This window comes from Colias philodice, chromosome 12, assembly GCF_061535455.1.
Source record: "Colias philodice isolate Cphi_HAF_F1 chromosome 12, ilColPhil1 Martin Lab GWU primary, whole genome shotgun sequence".
In the NCBI taxonomy this organism is placed as follows: Eukaryota; Metazoa; Arthropoda; class Insecta; order Lepidoptera; family Pieridae; genus Colias; species Colias philodice.
This window is the reverse complement of record NC_143097.1, coordinates 1,831,976-1,856,428: the sequence shown is the minus strand read 5'-3', so window position 1 is coordinate 1,856,428 and position 24,453 is coordinate 1,831,976. Positions and strand designations below refer to the sequence as shown.

Here is a 24,453-nt window from a genome sequence, read left to right as displayed (position 1 = left end):
TATTTAATATAATAATATTATCAACAGGTTTTTAATTATGTAACTTTTACAGCGAAAGGTCATTGTCTCTAGGTTTGCGGGTTCTTCCCCTTTACTTTACTATCAGTTTTTAGTGGATTTGTAAAATTTATAATGAATAAAACATTTTCATTTAAAACGATAAATTTTGTCAATTCACCTTATAGAAATAAGCTTTGAAAAAGATAATAAATGGATGGATGTTTGTTACTCTTTCACGCAAATACTACTGAACCGATTACAATGAAATTTGATATGTAGCTAGCTGAAGACCCAGAATAAGACATAGCCTATTTTTTTCCCGGAAATCCCACTGCAGGAATGGGAACTATGCGGGATTTTCTTTGAAAAGGCGATCGAAGCCGCGGGCGGAAATCTAGAAAAATGTAAAAGCAACGAAACAAAAAAATCCTTTTAGAGCCTACCATTGGATTTACCTACTTCTAAGTAAGATACCGATGGAAACAACAAAACAAATAATAAAATTTTATAAATGGGTGATTTTAATATCAACAATTGCATAGTTAGGGGCCATCCATTAATCACGTGATGTTTTTTTTGGCATTTTTACCCCTCCCCCTTGGTGATACGTGGTGAGGTTTAAGACTACCCCTCCCCCCTCTCCCCTATATCACGTGTATTTTTTCGTACCTGCAAAAAATCTGTTTTTTATTTATAAAAAATTCTGGTATAAGTATCATCTAATTTTATTATAGAAAATTAAAGACTATAATAAACGTTCAGAGGTAGACAGAAAGGTTGCAGTTTGTTTTTGACTGACATAAAAATAATGAAAGAAATGCGAAAACGTTTGTTTGTACTAGTACATGAACATTATTTAATGTACAATATTTTCGGACCATGGATTAGCAAGACTTTCTTCAACGCGAGTAACTGGATAAGCATCTTATTAACTAAAGATAAATACATGTAACGCCGCTTTTCGGTTGAGTATCGCGCGCTTGCCGAAAAAATAAGTACACGTGATACTTGACTTTACCCCCCATTCCTATATACTTATCGTGAAGCTTAATTTTACCTTTTAATTATAATTTTAATTGATTGTAATTTGTAATATTTAGCTATAAGAACTTACTACTAACTTACATTTTTTATTGTTATGTTGATTGTAACAACTTATATTAGTGTTGCATTGTTTCGACTTAATTTAGATTTTTTGCTGATTGCTCAATTTATTTTATAATAATTACTAACTTATTTAATTTTTGATGAATTTATTTATGTGCTGATGTAATTTCGAAATTTGTATTGGACGTGCTTTATTTGTAATGAGTTACCTAGACACACTTTGTTTTGCTGTTTGTACTTATTTGTTATTGATTCTTTTTTATAGTTTTAATTGCATGTAAATCTATAATTTATTTTTTATTTATTTAATTTTTCACTGATTTTTTTCGTGTCGTGTAACTGTAAATGGAAGACACAGGCTCCTGAAAAACAGTTCTTACTATCTTAGGAGCCTGGGTCGCTCTAATTTTTTTAATGTTTTAAGTGAAATAAATGATTTATTTATTTATTTATTTATTTATTCCCCTGATGATATTTCGTGATTTTTTCTGGACCCCTCCCCCCCCTTTCGAGCCTCACGTGATTAATGGACAGCCCCTTACGCAAATATAATCTTTGCTTACTCATCTTTGACCTTAGTAAGAAAATGGCGCTTAAGCTGTTCGGTCGCGTCTTAATACTATTTTTAGTGACAGCTGGTGCATCCGGTCAGGTCAACATAGTACCTGATGTGACGATACAGGCCTTAAAACCCAAGGGCATACGGATACTAGTGACAATACCAGGTTAATAATCATTTATTTATTCCATTAGACTTCAAGAAGAATCGTCATAAAATTTAATATTTGCCACCAATATCCAAAATAAATGGTACATTCTTGTTTAAATATAATTTGAATCTCGCAAACGGCTGAACCGATTTCATTCAGGTATCGAGAAAATAAAACAATCGGCGAAAATTAATTCAACAGGATCAGCTTTGTTATTGAGGTACTAGTTATATATTAAAAAAATGAATTGTTTGTTTGGTTGAATGCACTAATAAACACACAAATCTCAGGCACTCCTGTTTTGAATTGAAAAAATTGTTAGTATCGATATTACTTAGTAAGTAAAATAAATGTGTGTGTGTGTGCTGCGCAATTGTAATACAGACATACCAAATTTTGAATGAAAGCTTTTCTGAAAAAGTTATTACCTAATAGAGAAAAATATTGTAGATACTAAATATAATGGTTTAATATTATAATTATTTGTAAGTACATATGACTGTCAACTGTATCCATGGTGAATCCAATTCATTTTGTATTATTACTAGCGACCCGCCCCGGCTTCGCACGGGTGCAATGGCGGCCGGCCGGTACCGCCGCAAACGCTACGTCCCGCAATTTTTAAATCTGTAATATCTTTGAAAATATTCTCTTAAATCATATGGTGTAAAGGGCCATATAGATCTATATTAAATGAACAATGTATTCAAGGTATTTAATTGGTTAAGGATTAATGCTGTATTGGCTAAAATCGCTTCGAAAATTAACCATTATTTGTCGTAAAAAGTAAATGACAAAAAAAAGTTATTGTGGGTTATCCATAAGAGATAGACATATACCATCGCGGACTTTTCTGTAGACCTTTTCAATGTGTACAATACTTAGTACATTATTTTGATAAAACTCGTAGGGTGCAGCCTGCGTTTGCAATGTAAGCGGAAAAAATGTAATTATTTACGACATCACATTAGAAACCTCAAAAATAACAATACTTCTCCACTATTTAATGGATGTTATTATACATATAAACCTTCCTCTTGAATCACTCTATCCATTAAAAAAAACCGCATCAAAATCCGTTGCGTAGTTTCAAAGATTTAAGCGTACAAAGGGACATAGGGACATAGGGACATAGGGACAGGGAAAGTGACTTTGTTTTATACTAGGTATGTAGTGATGTTCATAATATAATAATAATCTATTTGATTTTATATAATGATGGTGGCGACATTATTGTCTCATACATCTTCTTATATATAAAATTCTCGTGTCACAATGTTAGTCTGCATACTCCTCCGAAACGGGTGGACCGATTCTCATGAAATTTTCTGTGCATATCGGGTAAGTCTGAGAATCGGCCAACATCTATTTTTCATATGTACCACGGGCGAAGCCGGGGCGGACCGCTAGTCTTATATATAAAATTCTCGTGTCACAATGTTAGTCTGCATACTCCTCCGAAACGGGTGGACCGATTCTCATAAAATTTTCTGTGCATATCGGGTAAGTCTGAGAATCGGCCAACATCTATTTTTCATATGTACCACGGGCGAAGCCGGGGCGGACCGCTATTATATACAATTCTATTAGTCATATTACATTAACCGATTAAAATATCACCTTGAAGACGAGTTAATCGAATACGCATAATTAAGGATTATCCCATTAATTTTTAGACCAACTGCCCATTTTCATCAGGTATTGAGAATAAAAAAAAATCTCGTCAGATCTTGAAATCGGACCACTTTAGAAGTACCAACTCACATTAGTGAACATAGGAATTGAAAAGTTCTTCCTTTTTTGAAGTTGTTTAAAATACTAATAGTAACACTCTTTTTAGATGAACCTTTAATATCAGTATTTGGATTCCAAGGGAATGTAAATAGAGGTATAAAATACAAGGAATTTGGTCAAATATGGGGAGAAATCAGAGGGTCAAAACGCGGGAAATGGGTGTTTGAGGACCTCAATATAGACCTTAAACCTAATGACGTCATCAACTATTACGTTTATGTGCTCAGCAATGGAGAAGGCTATATCAATATTAACCTTTCATTTACTGTTAAAGGTGAGTTTATTTCAATACTAGTAATAATTAATTTTAATAATAGTACAGCTGACGTAGAATTACACACGACGCAAAAACTAAGACATCAAAAATACATTGATTTATTATCTTTCTTTCTCCGGAAAGATAATGAAAATAAAAATGAAATAAAAGTTCCTACAAGACTGTACCTAACTAGTTTATCGTCATAAACTAAAAAAAGGAAAAATAAAAGATGACGCTCTCAAATATGAACTTTTTAATTTACCAGCATTATAGCATTCTTGTCTTTTAGAACTGGTGGACCCATCAGCTCCAGCATCATCCCCAGAATGTCTCAGTACTCTGACACAAGTGAGAGATAGCGAAGCGTGTGCCGGACAAGTTATATTTGATTACAACATACCTGATGTGACGATACAGGCCTTAAAACCCAAGGGCATACGGGTGTCAATACCAGGTTAGTTATCTATAACTCAAACATTTATTTATTAAGGACTTCTTCCAGGTGTCAATACCGGGTCAATAATTTTAAATATTTATTAAATCAATTAGACTTCCTCAATTAAATATAATATTTGCCAAAAATACACTAATTAATATAAGCACCTTTTTGCTTTAATATATCATACCTTTAGATTAAATTAGAATTAGAGGTAACGCCTATAATTGGGTTAAAAGCTACCTAGAAAATAGACAACAGTGCGTGGAAATCACTAAAACCGATAAATCCCATCAAAAATCATACAGATCTACATATACATGCAACAATTATGGTACACCACAAGGCAGCATATTAGCCCCCCTCCTGTTTTTGGTATACATTAACGACCTCCCAGATGCAATAAACGTAGACAGTATACTTTTCGCAGACGACACTACACTTATAATAAAAAGTAAAAATAAGGAAGACTTAGAAAGGGACATAATTAAAGCTCTAGACGACGCTATAAAATGGTTAAAACTAAATAATCTCCAGATTAATATGAGTAAGACAAATATAATTAATTTCCAATCATATAATACAAACATAATTACAACTTGACATAAAATACGAAAATAATCAGCTGACTACTGTTAATGAATGTGTATTTTTGGGTATAACACTAAACAAATTTTGTAACTGGAAACCACACATTGCAAAAATGATAAATAAATTAGATCGTTTTGTGTATGTACTAAAAAAGTTGAAACAGACCATTAATTTAGATGTGGCCATGATCGCTTATCACGCGTACGTATCATCGGTACTTAGATACGGTATAATAATAAGGGGTAACTCTGTAGCAATACAATCAATATTTAAATTACAAAAAAAAATGTATTAGAGCAATGTGTGGAGTACATTTTATGGATAGCTGCAAACCCCTTTTTAAAAAATTAAAAATCTTGCCATTACCTTGTATATACATTTTGGAAATATGTTTATTTGTTAAAAAAAATATGATCTTCTTTGAAAAATATGATAATCCCACCAAAAACATTTTCATGTAAAATGTTACCAAGACGAGCCCATATGACTGGCACTGTCAAAAAGTTATCAGATCTCATGTAGAGCCAAGCTTCTAACACTACACGCCCTAACTCTACAAGGCCTAACTTCACAAACTCTACACCTTAGTCAAAATATGTGGCTTGGCCATTTCGCTACATTCACATCGGCGTAAGGTGAAAAATTAATTCACTGTTCATTACTTTTGTGTTATACAATAGTTCTTGTAGTAACGAACGGCCAAGCCACATATTTTGACTAAGGTGTAGAGTTTGTGAAGTTAGGCCTTGTAGAGTTAGGGCGTGTAGTGTTAGAAGCTTGGCTCTACATGAGATCTGATAACTTTTTGACAGTGCCAGTCATATGGGCTCGTCTTGGTAACATTTTACATGAAAATGTTTTTGGTGGGATTTCATTTCTTTTTGTAAGTTGTTTGTAACAATTTTTTTTTAACAAGGAGTACCTATACATATTGTATATATCTAGGGGAACCAAGTTTTAGATTATTAGATTAGACATCTAGCATAGCGTTATCAAAATTTAATTTAAAATTACAGGTCTCATACAAACTCCCATCCCCTAGTTTAAGGGGTTGGGGGATGAAAGTTACAAGTTTTATAATTTTTTTGTTGTTTGTGTGCTAATACTAGCTTACATACAAAATTTCAGCTTTCTAGGACATTAGGAAATACCTTAAGAATTTTGATGATCATCAGTGAGTCAGTGACGAAATTAGCGTTTTTTAGATATAAATAAAATCTGAAGTATAAAAGCTAATGTAATTAAAACTTAATATGTTCAATAAGTCCGCTATTGACAATATATCCCGAAAATTTTGTTGATCTAGCATAATCCAAACCCAAGTTATGAGGGTTCAAAAAAACGTCGAAGCGCTTCGAGAAAAGGTAGGTAGTGCCCGTGCGCCTCGCTTGGCTCGTCTTGGCGGGGGCACTACCGTGCCCCCAGAAACAAATACTACACGACACAAAGAAAGATTGCGCTCACCTAAGATCCGCCTTGCACTATTGTATAGAAATAATGCGTACTGCATGGCCATAACTATTTACAACCACTTACCAATAACAATTAAAAAATTGACACTGAATTTTTTCAAAAATAAACTGTATAGACTGCTACAAGCTAAAATAATAATATTAAGTATTAAGTAATAATTTATAGTATTAAGGAATATTTAAATGATCGTGACATGAATATAATATGAATCTTAATTTAATTTAATTGTAATTTTATGTGTAATTTTTGTAATTGTTTAATAATGTATTTTGTGTATATTTTTGTAATTGTCTATTAATGTATTTTATAATTTGACTAGGTATATTAATTTGTAAATTTTTGCACGCCATTTAAAATGGCAGTATATGCGATAAAAAATTTTTTGTGTAACACCCTTATGAACCATATACGAGCAAATAAATATATTTGAATTTGAATTTGAATAACTATTTTTGTTAATATACATATGTATAATCTGAATCTCGCAAACGGGTTCAACGATTTTCATGAAATGCAGGTTTCGGAGGCAATAAATCGATTTAGCTAAAATTCGTTTAAAAAAACCGGCCAAGTGCGAGTCGGGCTCGCGCACAAAGGGTTCCGTAGCAGCAAATATAATAAATTACAGTTAAATCAACCTATCTCAAAAACTATAAGAGATACTTTGATCAAACCAAAAATCGTTGAAAGAGTTAATTAGCATGCATCACCTCTATTTTTTTTAGAATTTTATACCCCGTAGTTATAAAAATAGAGGGGGGGGGACATACTTTTTACGACTTTGAGAGCTGATATCTCAAAAACCGTTCACTTTAAGAAAAATGTTTTTTAGAAAACTTTATATCATTTTAAAAGACCTTTCCATTGATACCCCACACGGGTATGTACATCGAAAAAAAAAATTTCATCCCTCAGTTACATGTATGGGGGGCCCCACCCCCAATTCTTTTTTTTACTATTTAGTGTCATATTTTTGTAGCGGTTCATACAACACATATTCCCATCAAATTTCATCACTGTAGTACTTATAGTTTCCGAGTAAATCGGCTGTGACAGACGGACAGACGGACAGACGGACAGACGGACATGACGAAACTATAAGGGTTCCGTTTTTGCCATTTTGGCTACGGAACCCTAAAAAACAGCTCTATTACACAGCTACAATTTGTCTGTTTGGTTGAACGTGCACGAATGTTTCGACATGATATCACAGTTTTTTTTTTAATTTAGTAACATAATGAAATCTAGAAAAAGTAACTCTAAAATCTAGTTAATAAATAAATACTTATTTGTAAGTACAATTCACTGCAAGGTGAATCCAATTTATTTTGTATTATGTTCATATTATCTATTTGATGATGGTGGCGACATTATCGTCTCATACATATTATATACAATTCTATTAGTCATATTACATTAACCGATTAAAATATCACCTTGAAGACGAGTTAATCGAATACGCATAATTAAGGATTAACCAATTAATTTTTAAACCAACTGCCCATTTCCATCAGGTATTGAGAATAAACAAAAATCTCGTCAGATCTTGAAATCGGACCACTTTAGAAGTACCAACTCACATTAGTGAACATAGGAATTGAAAAGTTCTTCCTTTTTTGAAGTTGTTTAAAAGACTAATAATAACTCTCTTTTTAGATGATTCTTCACTATCACTATTTGGATTCGAAGGGATTGTAAATGAAGATATAAAAGACGATGTTGTTCGAATATCGGGAGAAATCACAGCGCCAAAACATGGAAAATGGGTGTTTGAAGACCTCAATATAGGCCTTAGACCTAATGACGTCTTCAAATGTTTCGTTTATGTGGTCAGCAATAGAACGGGCTATTTTAGAAATAACCTTTCATTTACTGTTAAAGGTGAGTTTATTTTAATACTAGTAATAATTAATTTTAATAATAGTACTGTGGAGGAAGGAAGGTGGAATTCCTCCATCGAAAAAGGGAGGATCCTCGACCAGTCTACTCGACTGGCCGGCCGGTAAGGCCCCAATGGATGTTGTTTTCGGGTCTTCCACGCAAGCCTTCACAGGCTTCGAGGTAACTGTTCGGGGCGATGGCCCCTTTCAGTGGTGGCAACGCCGCCTGCAACTACAGGCGGGGCACTGGGTGGGACCGGATGGTCCAAGGTGTCATGTCCGGGAGGTATCCTGCTGCAGTGCGATCCAGCCCGCGGTATCGCGGGCGATCTGCGAGCTGCTGCAGGGGAGAATGTCCGAGTGTGCTTCACCCAGCCAGCGGCGAGGAGGCGGTCGTGTCCTAGGAGATTAGGTCACGTGGTAGGCCTCTTATGTCCGGCGGTCGTCGATGGTATGGCGCGATGCCGTGCAAGTGCTGGGATCGCGCTCCGTCGGCGCGCGCGAACATAGAGGAACTCAGGCGGCGAACGAAGTCGTCCAGGCTCTCCATGCGCAGGTCCCTGGAGATGACCTGATTCCGTACAAAGCGTGGTGCTCCGGAGATGGTGCGGAGCGCTAGCGACTGCTGCGCTCGCAGAGACTTGCGGTCCGTCTCGTTGGTCAGTGCGAACCACGCAGGGGCCGCATAGGTAAGACGCGTGCGAACGTACGCCTTGTATATGCACAGCTTCGTACGGAGAGGCAGGTGAGACGCCAGCATGGGGCGGAGTATATTCCGCACGGCGCGTATCACTATTGGTATTCCAAGGGATTCTAAATAGAACAAACACCGGTCACGTTGTTGGTCTAATAACGGGAGAAATCGCGCCAAAACGCGGGAAATGGGTGTTTGAAGACCTCGATATAGACCTTAAACCTAATGACGTCATCAACTATTACGTTTATGTGGTTAGCAATAGAAAGAGCTATTTCAAAGATAACCTTTCATTTAATGTTAAAGGTGAGTTTATTTTAATGCTAGTAATAATTAATTTTAATAAAAGTACAGCTGACGAAGAATTACACATGACGCAAAAACTAAAACATCAAAAATACATTGATTTATTATCTTTCTTTCTCCGGAAAGATAGTGAAAATAAAAATAGAAATAAAAGTTCCTACAAGACTGTACCTAACTAGTCTATCGTCATTGTCATAAACTAAAAAAAGGAAAAATAAAAGATGACGCTCTCAAATATGAACTTTTTAATTTACCAGCATTATAGCATTCTTGTCTTTTAGAACTGGTGGACCCATCAGCTCCAGCATCATCCCCAGAATGTCTCAGTACTCCGACACAAGTGATAGATATCGAAGCGTGTGCCGGACAAGTTATATATTTTGATTACAACATACCTGATGTGACGATACAGGCCTTAAAACCCAAGGGCATACGGATACGGGTGACAATACCAGGTTAATAATCATTTATTTATTCCATTAGACTTCAAGGAGAATCGTCATAAAATTTAATATTTGCCACCAATATCCAAAATAAATGGTACATTCTTGTTTAAATATAATTTGAATCTCGCAAACGGCTGAACCGATTTCATTCAGGTATCGAGAAAATAAAACAATCGGCGAAAATTAATTCAACAGGATCAGCTTTGTTATTGAGGTACTAGTTATATATTAAAAAAAAATAATTGTTTGTTTGGTTGAACGCACTAATAAACACACAAATCTCAGGCACTCCTGCTTTGGATTTAAAAAATTGTTAGTATCGATATTACTTAGTAAGTAAAATAAATGTGAGTGTGTGTGCTTCGCAATTGTAATACAGACATACCAAATTTTGATTAATTTTATAGCATAATGAAAGCTTTTCTGAAAAAGTTATTACCTAATAGAGAAAATGTAGATACTAAATATAATGGTTTAATATTATAATTGTGTTAAAAATGTAAGTACATATGACTGTCAACTGTATCCATGGTGAATCCAATTCATTTTGTATTATTATTGTTACGGACGACAACCTAATCCCTTGTAAATAGTTTCACCACCTATAATTGTCATAAGTGTTTTTATTGTACAAAGTTCATTCGTGTGTTTTGTTATATAGAATTGATTAGCGTTTTATAGTATTTTTGTGTTATTTTAATATGTAATGCAATTAGAGAATTTATGGTATGTCGTTGTCATTTTTGCTACATTTTATTATTGTATAAAATCGAGTCTATGTAGAAGTAAAAATGTAACGTAGTAATTCATTCGGTAGACGCACGGCGTCTTACCCACCGTCGGGTGTATACTATGTAAAAAATGCACCTCTAGCCTACGGGGTACGGCGTCTTACCCACCGTAGGGAGTAACCCCTGTAGTTTTGTATAAAGTAAGCGACTTTTGACCGTATGACACACACCGGACGATCTCGGCTCAGACCACCTGCCGGTATTGGTCGAGATCACCGCAAACAGTTCCGCGCTTGCCCCATCCTATTCCCGCCGCTGTGTTAATTGGGAGTTATTTGCGAATACGCTTGAGCGCTCTACGCCCTCACGCGCGGTTTCAAGCGCCGAGGACGTGGAGATATTCGCAAATGGCTTGCATGATGCACTTAAGTCCGCTCTTGCCCAAGCCACGACACTCAAACCGTCCACTTCCATACTCCCCCCCATTCCTTCTCACATCAAAGTCCTTATCCAGAGGAAGCGAGCTCTGCGACGGCAGTGGCAGCATTCGCGCTGTCCCACCCTCAAGCGGCAACTTGCTCGCTTGCGAGAGCAAGTTAGCGATGCGCTTGAGGCGAACAGGATCGAGGGCTGAAACCGTGCGATCGACTCGGCCGCCGAGGACTGGCCCTCGCTCCACAACCTCTGTCGCAGGCTTAAATCTTCAACCGCCCCCGCGCGCCCACTCACCGATTCCGCGGGTAATTTTATATACGCCCCTCAGGGTCGCGCTGACTTGTTCGCCGAACATCTGGCACAAGTTTTTCAGCCGAATCCCCTGACGCCGTCGAGCGCCGCCCACGCAGCAGTGGTGAACGAACACCTATCAGGTTTTCTAGCATCACCGATACCGCCCGCTGAGGAAGTATTCTTCACCTCCCCGTCCGCCGTCCGCCGTGCGATTTCGCGTACAAAGTTGCGCAATGCGCCCGGTGAGGACGGCGTGACGAACGAATCCCTCCGCCACCTCCCCCGTAAAACAGTCGCGGCTTTGTCGCGGCTGTTTAACGGTATATTACGCGCCGGCCATTTCCCTTCAGTGTGGAAAACCGGTCGCGTAATAATGATCCCGAAACCCGGCAAGAATGCCTCCTTAGCGGGCAGTTATCGACCCATCACCTTGTTGAGCACAGTCTCCAAAGTGTTCGAGTCACTACTGCTGCCTATGCTGCGTCCGTACGTGTCGCCGCGCGCTGAGCAATTCGGCTTTCGCTCGGCACATAGTACCACCCTTCAGGTATCTAGAGTATTGCACCATGTTAGCTCCGCCTTGAACAGGAATGAGAGAGCGGTCGCAATATTTCTAGATATCGAAAAGGCTTTCGACCGCGTCTGGCACGAGGGTCTTATATATAAGATCCTTACCACTACCCAGTGCCCCGCGCGGCTCGTGAGGATATTGCACTCCTTCCTCACGGACCGCTCCTTTCACGTTTCCGTGTCCCCCGCCATCTCCCGAAACCACTCTGTGCAGGCGGGTGTCCCGCAGGGCAGCTGTTTATCGCCCGCGCTTTACTCCGCCTACACAGATGCAGACTGGTTGTTCCCGTTCCAGAAGACGGACCATGCTGGGAAAGAGGCCTTTAATTTCGCAACATCCTTCAACCTTTCTCAGCTGGTTGTTGACGCAACTCGTGTACCAGACATCGACGGCCATACTGCCAACTGTCTCAACCTTTTCCTGACGACAGAACCAGACCGTCATGTGGTCGCTGTTCCCGCTCCACTGGGGACATCTGATCACTGTCTGGTAAAGTCCGTGTCTTCATACTCTCCTGCAGATCCAGCGTTAAAGGGAACAAGGAGAGTATGGCGTTATAACTCAGCGGACTGGGATGAGATGCGGCATTTTTTTGCACCCTATCCTTGGCGGCAAGTGTGCTTTTCTACCGCTGACCCATCCAGCTGTGCGGATAATGTTGTTGGTGTGATTCATCAGGCGATGGAATATTTTATACCATTTTCTGATATTCGCATCAACAACAATGCTAGACCGTAGTTCAATGGCTAAAAAGCAAGCAGCTTTCCAAGCCTGGGTCGATGCTCGAATCCGTAAAGCTCACGATATTTGGGAAAAAAAAGAAAGCCTTTAACAAAGCTTCGAAAACCTGCAAAAAAATGCAAAAGAAGGCTCGTTTTGCTCATGTGCGGCATATTGGAAGTAAGCTTGTTTCTTACCCCGTAGGAAGTAAAGCCTTCTGGTCCTTGGCCAAAGCTGTCGAGTCAAACTTCTGTCGTCCCACTCTACCTCCGTTGATGAGACCCGATGGTTCTCTGGCTCATAATGAAAGGGATAAGGCAGATGTTTTTGCCTCATTATTTGCCAACAACTCTCGTCTAAATCCACCTAGTATTGTTCCACCCACACTTCAACATTGTGGCGTTCATATGCCTGACATCCGCATCACGAACAAGGAAGTTTTAAGAACATTGCGTCATCTCGATGAGAACAAAGCCAGTGGACCTGACGGGATACCAGCTGTCGTTTTAAAAACTTGTGCTCCAGACTTATCTCCTGTAGGAAGTAAAGCCCGTAGGAAGTAAAGCCTTCTGGTCCTTGGCCAAAGCTGTCGAGTCAAACTTCTGTCGTCCCACTCTACCTCCGTTGATGAGACCCGATGGTTCTCTGGCTCATAATGCAAGGGATAAGGCAGATGTTTTTGCCTCATTATTTGCCAACAACTCTCGTTTAAATCAACCTAGTATTGTTCCACCCACACTTCAACATTGTGGCGTTCATATGCCTGACATCCGCATCACGAACAAGGAAGTTTTAAGAACATTGCGTCATCTCGATGAGAACAAAGCCAGTGGACCTGACGGGATACCAGCTGTCGTATTAAAAACTTGTGCTCCAGAATTATCTCCTGTTCTTACACGTCTGTTTTGCCTCTCGTTAACGACTGGAGTTGTTCCTAAAAACTGGAAGCTTGCTAATGTACAGCCTGTCCCAAAGAAAGGCAGTCGGTCAGACCCCACCAACTACCGACCGATTTCAATAACCTCCATACTCTGTAAGACTATGGAGCGTATATCGAATAATCGGCTCCTCACGCACCTCGAAACCAACGATCTGTTGAATGATCATCAGTATGGTTTCCGCCATAATAGATCTACTGGCGATCTTTTAGTGCACGTGACGCATCTTTTAGGACTTAGGAGAAGCTGTTGAGAAGTACGGGGAGGCACTTGCGGTTTCTTTGGACATTTCTAAAGCGTTCGAAAACCGCTCATATGCTTTGCGCAACCACAGTTGCGATAATAAAATACGCTAAATAGCTGCCGAAAAAAATAAAGTACTTTGGTAGTGCTCTGGAACGTGCGCCGCGCGTTCGACCCACTGCTATTAAAACTTAATTTATGACTTCCGCGAGAGGAGTACTTCAAATATATTGACTGTAATCGATTGCTATTGAAATAATACTATACAAAACTGTGTTATTTTTACAATATATGATTACCGTATACCTTAAAAAGTTATGAAATCGTCTAAAGTCTACTAACTTTTAAAGTCGTCTTTATTACATATTTATTACAACGGTCACTAAAATATTACTTTATAACAATAAAACACATGTTAGAGAATAATCTGGTAAGTAAACACGAGTAGAAATCAATAAAATACAACAATTACGGCATATTTTAACACTTCCTTGTAAGACACGTAAGATACAAACTAAGATATTCCCAAAATTCTGTTTGAAAGGTTGGTAGTATTGGGTAGAAATAGACGAATCAATTAGTTGTCTTTGGTTTAAATACGTAAAAATTAGACTCTGAGAGTATGAAATAGAGTTTATAATCAATTGAAATAAGAAAGTCGCTTTGCAACCACAGTTGCACGAAACAAGATTTTCGATCGTGTTATTGCAACTGTGGATGCACGGAGCTAAGCAAGGGGTCATTTTTTTTTTCTCAAGCATATGAGCGGATAAGGTCTGGCACGATAGCCTTCTAGGCAAGCTCCCTTCTTACGGAATTCCAAGCAACCTTACTACATGGATTGCTGACTTTCTGCGGGACCGGTCGATTCGTGTTGTTGTAGATGGTTGCTCGTCAGAGCCTATGTCCATCAATGCCGGCGTTCTACAGGGGTCCGTTCTCTCGGCAACACTGTTTCTTCTTCACATAAATGACATGATTGCTTCGAATATATTCAGTTATGCAGATGATAGCACTATTGTCGAGAGTTACAAATCCAGTGCCCGCACATCAAAGGCCGAAACTGAATTACTACGGGAGGACATGTTGGAGCGTTTGAACCGAACTCTTCGGGCTGTCTCCGATTGGGGCGATGCCAATCTAGTCGGTTTTAATGCTTCAAAAACCCAGGCGTGCTTATTTTCTACCAAACGGAACACCTTCACAAATACTCCGACTTTCCGCGGTGTATCTCTACCAATAACCGACTGCCTGGAGTTGCTTGGTGTTACATTAACGTCCTCACTCAACTTCGGGCAGTTTATCGAATCCAAGGCCCATCTAGTTGTTTTGTATACGTTTGGCACGTCTTTCGATCGAATCCAAAGCTCCAAGGTGGCATCTAGCTGCGCCTGCCCACAAGTGACTACAATATTCAACACAGGATCGGACTTGAGCTTGGTAGAGATTAAGAAGCTGCCTTGGTGTGAAATATTGTCTAACCTTGTTAAGGATTCCGAGCTTTTTAGCAGCTAGATGGGCCTTGGATTCGATAAACTGCCCGAAGTTGAGTGAGGACGTTAATGTAACACCAAGCAACTCCAGGCAGTCGGTTATTGGTAGAGATACACCGCGGAAAGTCGGAGTATTTGTGAAGGTGTTCCGTTTGGTAGAAAATAAGCACGCCTGGGTTTTTGAAGCATTAAAACCGACTAGATTGGCATCGCCCCAATCGGAGACAGCCCGAAGAGTTCGGTTCAAACGCTCCAACATGTCCTCCCGTAGTAATTCAGTTTCGGCCTTTGATGTGCGGGCACTGGATTTGTAACTCTCGACAATAGTGCTATCATCTGCATAACTGAATATATTCGAAGCAATCATGTCATTTATGTGAAGAAGAAACAGTGTTGCCGAGAGAACGGACCCCTGTAGAACGCCGGCATTGATGGACATAGGCTCTGACGAGCAACCATCTACAACAACACGAATCGACCGGTCCCGCAGAAAGTCAGCAATCCATGTAGTAAGGTTGCTTGGAATTCCGTAAGAAGGGAGCTTGCCTAGAAGGCTATCGTGCCAGACCTTATCCGCTCATATGCTTGAGAAAAAAAAAATGACCCCTTGCTTAGCTCCGTGCATCCACAGTTGCAATAACACGATCGAAAATCTTGTTTCGTGCAACTGTGGTTGCAAAGCGACTTTCTTATTTCAATTGATTATAAACTCTATTTCATACTCTCAGAGTCTAATTTTTACGTATTTAAACCAAAGACAACTAATTGATTCGTCTATTTCTACCCAATACTACCAACCTTTCAAACAGAATTTTGGGAATATCTTAGTTTGTATCTTACGTGTCTTACAAGGAAGTGTTAAAATATGCCGTAATTGTTGTATTTTATTGATTTCTACTCGTGTTTACTTACCAGATTATTCTCTAACATGTGTTTTATTGTTATAAAGTAATATTTTAGTGACCGTTGTAATAAATATGTAATAAAGACGACTTTAAAAGTTAGTAGACTTTAGACGATTTCATAACTTTTTAAGGTATACGGTAATCATATATTGTAAAAATAACACAGTTTTGTATAGTATTATTTCAATAGCAATCGATTACAGTCAATATATTTGAAGTACTCCTCTCGCGGAAGTCATAAATTAAGTTTTAATAGCAGTGGGTCGAACGCGCGGCGCACGTTCCAGAGCACTACCAAAGTACTTTATTTTTTTCGGCAGCTATTTAGCGTATTTTATTATCGCAACTGTGGTTGCGCAAAGCATATGAGCGGTTTTCGAACGCTTTAGAAATGTCCAAAGAAACCGCAAGTGCCTCCCCGTACTTCTCAACAGCTTCTCCTAAGTCCTAAAAGATGCGTCACGTGCACTAAAAGATCGCCAGTAGATCTATTATGGCGGAAACCATACTGATGATCATTCAACAGATCGTTGGTTTCGAGGTGCGTGAGGAGCCGATTATTCGATATACGCTCCATAGTCTTACAGAGTATGGAGGTTATTGAAATCGGTCGGTAGTTGGTGGGGTCTGACCGACTGCCTTTCTTTGGGACAGGCTGTACATTAGCAAGCTTCCAGTTTTTAGGAACAACTCCAGTCGTTAACGAGAGGCAAAACAGACGTGTAAGAACAGGAGATAATTCTGGAGCACAAGTTTTTAATACGACAGCTGGTATCCCGTCAGGTCCACTGGCTTTGTTCTCATCGAGATGACGCAATGTTCTTAAAACTTCCTTGTTCGTGATGCGGATGTCAGGCATATGAACGCCACAATGTTGAAGTGTGGGTGGAACAATACTAGGTTGATTTAAACGAGAGTTGTTGGCAAATAATGAGGCAAAAACATCTGCCTTATCCCTTGCATTATGAGCCAGAGAACCATCGGGTCTCATCAACGGAGGTAGAGTGGGACGACAGAAGTTTGACTCGACAGCTTTGGCCAAGGACCAGAAGGCTTTACTTCCTACGGGCTTTACTTCCTACAGGAGATAAGTCTGGAGCACAAGTTTTTAAAACGACAGCTGGTATCCCGTCAGGTCCACTGGCTTTGTTCTCATCGAGATGACGCAATGTTCTTAAAACTTCCTTGTTCGTGATGCGGATGTCAGGCATATGAACGCCACAATGTTGAAGTGTGGGTGGAACAATACTAGGTGGATTTAGACGAGAGTTGTTGGCAAATAATGAGGCAAAAACATCTGCCTTATCCCTTTCATTATGAGCCAGAGAACCATCGGGTCTCATCAACGGAGGTAGAGTGGGACGACAGAAGTTTGACTCGACAGCTTTGGCCAAGGACCAGAAGGCTTTACTTCCTACGGGGTAAGAAACAAGCTTACTTCCAATATGCCGCACATGAGCAAAACGAGCCTTCTTTTGCATTTTTTTGCAGGTTTTCGAAGCTTTGTTAAAGGCTTTCTTTTTTTTCCCAAATATCGTGAGCTTTACGGATTCGAGCATCGACCCAGGCTTGGAAAGCTGCTTGCTTTTTAGCCATTGAACTACGGTCTAGCATTGTTGTTGATGCGAATATCAGAAAATGGTATAAAATATTCCATCGCCTGATGAATCACACCAACAACATTATCCGCACAGCTGGATGGGTCAGCGGTAGAAAAGCACACTTGCCGCCAAGGATAGGGTGCAAAAAAATGCCGCATCTCATCCCAGTCCGCTGAGTTATAACGCCATACTCTCCTTGTTCCCTTTAACGCTGGATCTGCAGGAGAGTATGAAGACACGGACTTTACCAGACAGTGATCAGATGTCCCCAGTGGAGCGGGAACAGCGACCACATGACGGTCTGGTTCTGTCGTCAGGAAAAGGTTGAGACAGTTGGCAGTATGGCCGTCGATGTCTGGTACACGAGTTGCGTCAACAACCAGCTGAGAAAGGTTGAAGGATGTTGCGAAATTAAAGGCCTCTTTCCCAGCATGGTCCGTCTTCTGGAACGGGAACAACCAGTCTGCATGGCAGGCATTAAAATCCCCCAGAAAGACAAGTTCAGCGCTCGGATATCTAATTTGTACTACATCTGCTACTTCACTCAGATAATTAAATAGCCGTGTGGTCTCCTGATCTCCTTTGTGCGAACGGTATACACAAGCATAAACTATCTTGTTCATGCCCGTAGCTGCCATAATCCAAAGCACAGAAAAACTGGGTTCCTCGAGGTCACGGAGACGCAGAGTGCAAATGTCTTCACGAACATATACACAGGTACCAGCTTTTGAATGAAAGTTATGTTCAAGTATGTAACCGGTGTACCCGAGATAATATGTCGTGTCATCTGGACATCGGATTTGCGTCTCTGTCAGGAATAGAAGGTGCGGCTTTTCAGTCTCAAGATGGTGGTGGACCGGTGTGAGATTAGAGTGCAAGCCTCGAATATTTGAGAGGTGCACCTGAAGAGAGAGGAAGTGCAGCCGCTGTGAATTCTGTATTCCTTTATGTAACTTTTTCATATTTATTTTGAGAGTGATTAGGCGGGGAGTAAAATAGAAGTTGAACGAGGCAATGCATATGGAACCACCTAATGTCCACATGCTATTGTCCATAAATAAACCTAGCCTGGAGACTGCGGGGACGCCCTAAACCCCCTGAATATCGCCAACGGGTCCTCTCATCCGATCGCCAGTCGGCACGTTGGAGCCAATCCAGGATTATGCACAGGCGGCGGGGCAGCCTTTCTCGAGTGGCTAATTCGATACTTGGGCCTCCTACAACCTGCGGTCGGCCAGCGGTACCGTTTCTTCGGATCCCGCTACCCTCCAAGACTAGGATATTCAGGACAACACATGGACAACAGATTCGGTTCTCCAATGCAGAGCAACTGTTCATACCTTTTTTACCCTTCTTTATATGGGCTTCATCTGCCATCATCCCGGAACACGACGAGCGTTTGGCGGCATGGCTTTGATAGATGGGTGGTGACTAGCCGGGACAAATTGTCTTCCACCAGTATAATTCGGTTACTCATTTGGCACTACCCGGGGAGCACGTGTAGGGTATCTAGAGTTAAAGCCTACAGACGCGAGTAACGTTGCCCCCCACTTTAGAAGTACCAACTTACATTAGTGAACATAGGAATTGAAAAGTTCTTCCTTTTTTGAAGTTGTTTAAAATACTAATAGTAACACTCTTTTTAGATGATCCTTTAATATCACTATTTGGATTCCGAGGGAATGTAAATAGAGGTATAAAATTCATGAAATCTGGTCAAATATGGGGACATATCCCAGAGCCAGAACGCGGGATAAGGGTGATTGATGACCTCAATATAGACCTTAAACCTAATGACGTCATCAACTTTTACGTTTTTGTGATCAGAAATAGAAAGGGCTATTTCAAAAATAACCTTTCATTTACTGTTAAAGGTGAGTTTATTTCAATACTAGTAATAATTAATTTTAATAATAGTACAGCTGACGTAGAATTACACACGACGCAAAAACTAAGACATCAAAAATACATTGATTTATTATCTTTCTTTCTCCGGAAAGATAATGAAAATAAAAATAGAAATAAAAGTTCCTACAAGACTGTACCTAACTAGTCTATCGTCATTGTCATAAACTAAAAAAAGGAAAAATAAAAGATGACGCTCTCAAATATGAACTTTATAATTTACCAGCATTATAGCATTCTTGTCTTTTAGAACTGGTGGACCCATCAGCTCCAGCATCATCCCCAGAATGTCTCAGTATTCTGACACAAGTGAGAGATAGCGAAGCGTGTGCCGGACAAGTTATATATTTTGATTACAACATACCTGATGTGACGATACAGGCCTTAAAACCCATGGGCATACGGGTGTCAATACCAGGTTAGTTATCTATAACTCAGACATTTATTTATTAAGGACTTCTTCCAGGTGTCAATACCGGGTCAATAATTTTAAATATTTATTAAATCAATTAGACTTCCTCAATTAAATATAATATTTGCCAAAAATACACTAATTAATATCTTAAGACCTTTTTGCTTTAATTTATCATACCTTTAAGATTAACTATTTTTATTAATATACATAATATTATGTATAATCTGAATCTCGCAAACGGGTTCAACGATTTTCATGAAATGCAGGTTTCGGAGGCAATAAATCGATTTAGCTAAAATTCGTTTAAAAAAAACAGCTCTATTACACAGCTACAATTTGTCTGTTTGGTTGAACGTGCACGAATGTTTCGACATGATATCACAGTTTTTTTTTAATTTAGTAACATAACTAGCGACCCGCCCCGGCTTCGCACGGGTGCAATGCTGATACTAAATACACTACAGAAAAATTGTGAACGTTGTATATAAAAACATAGCGGCCCGCTCCGGCTTCGCACAGGTTTAAAATACATAGCCGGGCGGCCGGCCGGTACCGCCGCAAACGCTACGTCCCGCAATTTTTAAATCTGTAATATCTTCGAAAATATTCGCTTAAATCATACGGTGTAAAGGGCCATATAGATCTATATTAAATGAACAATGTATTCAAGGTATTTAATTGGTTAAGGATTAATGCTGTATTGGTTAAAATCGCATCGAAAATTAGCCATTATTTGTCGTAAAAAGTAAATGACAAAAAAAAGTTATTGTGGGTTATCCATAAGAGATAGACATATACCATCGCGGACTTTTCTGTAGATCTTTTCAATGTGTATAATACTTAGTACATTATTTTGATAAAACTCATGCAGCCGTACAAATAAACGAGTTATAACATTTTATGCAAAGAATAAACTAAGAATAAGGAAAAATCATACAAATAAACACGAAATAAATGTAACCTAGTATAACTTCGTAATAAGTATTCATACTAATGCTATTCCGTCCTTATTACGGCTACCACCCTAGTATAAGTCTGACATAACCGAGTTATAACATAATTTTTAGTACATTGTGCTGTGTTTTACAAGTTTTAGAAGCAATTTTCAGCCTAAATTTGAGATAATAGCAATGAGAGTAATACGAGAAGTAGAAAAAGTTGAGCAAATTAATAATTTCATTACGTATTGAAATGGAAAATTTTGTATGAAATGTCAAAATATATACGAAATTATGAAAAACCCTTTTGATATTTATAATGATTTATTTATTTACAACATGCGCCAAACCATACATACATAAAACTTATTTCTAAACTTATCACAATAATATACACTTTCGTTGAAAATATAAATCTTCTAAGCCTGGAGTTGTATGTTTTGAGTACCATATATTTGGCAACTCTCTATCTCAAGGTGGGTTTATCTTCTGTTCTCCAGATATTGGATAGCGTTCTCTTTCATTTGCTTGCATATTTAATGATATATTTAAATTATTTCCAATAAATATTTAAAAAATATATAAACAGAACATCGTATGATGAAACTTCACAACAAATTCGACGAAGTCAAACGAGCGTCAGCAAAATGACAGCACCAAGGCTTAACCGTAGACAATTTCAATGTTTTTCATAATTTTGTGAATGAATTGCGACGTTGCCGCTCCGCGCCTATTGCATAGCGTGAGCATAGATACATCGACCTTATTCCAAATTTATTTGTAAGAAATTATGACATCCTTATTCTTTATTTATTCTTATCATATCTATGCATTGCATAAGGTTTGAATAAGCAAGTTTTTATTTGTACGGCTGGTAGGGTTTAGCCTGCGTTTGCAATGTAAGCGGAAAAAATTTAATTTTTTACGACATCACATTAGAAACCTCAAAAATAACAGTACTTCTCAACTATTTAATGGATGTTATTATACATATAAAACCTTCCTCTTGAATCACTCTATCTATTAAAAAAAACCGCATCAAAATCCGTTGCGTAGGTAGTTTCAAAGATTTAAGCGTACAAAGGGACATAGGGACAGGGAAAGCGACTTTGTTTTATACTATGTAGTGATGAAATCTAGAAAAAGTAACTAGAAAAAATCTAGTTAATAAATAAATACTTATTTGTAAGTACAATTGACTGCAAGGTGAATCCAATTTATTTTGTATTATGTTCATATCTATTTGATGATGGTGGCGACATTATCGTCTCATACATCCATACTAATATTATAAATGCGAAAGTAACTCTGTCTGTCTGTCTGTCTGTTACTCAATCACGCCTAAACTACTGAACCAATTTGCATGAAATTTGGTATGGAGATATTTTGATACCCGAGAAAGGACATAGGCTACCTTTTATTGCGAAATATGTAAGTACCACGGCCGAAGCCGGGGCGGGCCACTATATAAAAATAATTTTGATTTTCGTACATGTCAATCATTAGTTGTCAATCCTGTCAAATACGGTTGAATACGGTCAAAATATTGTTTGACATTCATGCGTTCAAAAATGTATTTTGTGTAAAATAATTAAAAAGTAAAAAGGGTGAATAAACTATTGTCTGTATTTTTTTAAAATCAATTATTGAAAAGTGCAATTAAAGCAGATACATAAAAATTCCTCAAATATTTGTGTTTACGCGTGCTTTCAGAAATTGATAAGGTATTTTCGGTGAGGAAACTAACCAAGAAGGATAGTTCGATTAATTATTTAAAAAAAATCTCTAAAAATGTAAAAATTCTGACAACTATTTGTCGCGATTTCGTCGACTGCTTCAACAATATTGCGTTGAAATAATATTATAACGTTAAAATTGAAACGGAGGCCCTGGCTCATTCGATTGAACCAAGCTAAATTGCGTTTTGAAGATTACATCCATTTACGCGATGCAATTAGCACAGAGAAGAAGATGCAGAAAATATTTATTGGGCTATTTAGGTGCTTAGGTGCTATTTTACCGGCGACATACACAGGTAGCCCAAGTCATACGCATGAATATGCGCAAGATGCAATGACATATGTTCGTCATTATGGTCGGCCTGGATCTATTCATTACATTTAAATGAAATCCAAAATGGATGGAAATTATTCTACTGCTGCGTCCCGGACAATTATCAAGTGATCGGCTCGACATTACCACACGTGTTTTCAAGCAATGAATTACATTAAAGCAACACATCTTTCGGATTATTCAATGATGGATGTATTCAATCGATCCAGACCGACATTATGTTGTAATCACGAATATCTTTGATGGACCGTGTGGCACCATCAACCGCCAATCAACATGCATGGTTGACAGCGAGTGTTCCAAAAGGAATCCACGAAAATTTACTGTAGAAACTATCACAGGCAACAAGATGATAGTGGTAGAACTATCATAACTAAAGTGAAAGGAAACGATTTCGTGGTCGACACCAGTTAAAGAATGAAAAGAGTTAATCCGATTGCATCCCAGGCTGCAAAACGTAGTTTAATTCGATAATTTTTCTCTGGCACGTGTATGAAGTAATCAAGTATCTAATTATTGTTTTTTTTTATTCTTTTTCCTATACCTATGTGTTATTCATCGAAATAAAATGCTGTTATATATCTTTATTTATTTTGTATCATTGTATTCCATTCATCAAAGCCTAAATTAGTTCCAAGCCCAAAGGTAACACGACATTCATTGACTGGGCGGTACGAAGTTCGCCGGGCCAGCTAGAAAAAATTAAAATTAAAAAAAAAAAGTGTGTGCGTGTAACCTTTACGCGCGATTGAAGTAAAACTTCTTTGGCGTTGACGACATATATCACTGAAATGATTAAATATTAACTTAAATAAATAAATATTATATTATAATTTAATTATGTTTATTACTAGCGGTCCGCCCCGGCTTCGCCCGTGGTACATAATATTTACGTTTTCTCTACATAAGAACCATCCTCGTACTTCAAAGAATATAATAAAAAAAGAATTATCGAAATCGGTTCAGCCGTTCTCGAGTTATGCGCGTACCAACACATTTTGCGATTCATTTTTATATATAAGATTCATGTGCTTTACAAAGATTATTTAAATGTTATATTAATATTATTCATTCGAAACAGGTAATTGAATGTCATAATAATTTCTTACGTACGAAATTATAGGTTTGTGGTAACTATAATGTGAAACATAAATTTTACTCTCTAAATTTGCTACTTTTCTTGAAAATACAGCATCTATCGTTGTACCGAAACGCGTTGTTGAATGAAGTCGAGAAGTATTCATAGATAAATCAAATTTTTCTTCTAAAAAATCAATTAACGGCTGAGATTCCTGAGAGCGAAAATTAACATTAAAATCTCCAGTTAGAATCATCGGTAATTCATGATAATTACTATTTAAAAGTCGAGAACCTTCAATTGTGAAGTGAAGTATTGCTTGCTGATGAATAAATTTTATGATATTTGTCAGGCTAGTATTTGTAGAAATATAAATAACAACGATAATCACAGGTTGGTCATTCGTATTAACACATC

The 24,453-nt window shown here is 38.3% G+C and overlaps 1 protein-coding gene and 1 long non-coding RNA gene across 2 annotated transcripts in view; both read left to right on the top strand.

Moving 5' to 3' along the window:
* Positions 1-24,453, top strand: part of LOC149483802 (uncharacterized) — a 30,882-nt gene that overhangs the window by 2,176 nt on the left and 4,253 nt on the right. The window lies entirely within an intron of this gene.
* LOC149483803 (uncharacterized) lies at positions 1,694-19,955 on the top strand. The gene is made up of 7 exons (XM_089701893.1): positions 1,694-1,832; positions 3,658-3,885; positions 4,160-4,324; positions 8,027-8,251; positions 9,532-9,705; positions 19,274-19,501; positions 19,783-19,955. The coding sequence occupies exons 1-7, from the start codon at positions 1,694-1,696 to the stop codon at positions 19,953-19,955; spliced, it is 1,332 nt and encodes a 443-aa protein (XP_089558019.1).

What these genes read in the sequence shown, in the direction of transcription:
- LOC149483803 (XM_089701893.1), top strand. Translation starts at nt 1,694, where the DNA reads ATGGCGCTTAAGCTGTTCGGTCGCGTCTTAATACTATTTTTAGTGACA. An exon ending in CATACGGGTGTCAATACCAG is followed by an intron (nt 4,325 to 8,026) that starts GTTAGTTATCTA and finishes CTCTCTTTTTAG; the next exon opens with ATGATTCTTCACTATCACTA. An exon ending in GATACGGGTGACAATACCAG is followed by an intron (nt 9,706 to 19,273) that starts GTTAATAATCAT and finishes CACTCTTTTTAG; the next exon opens with ATGATCCTTTAATATCACTA.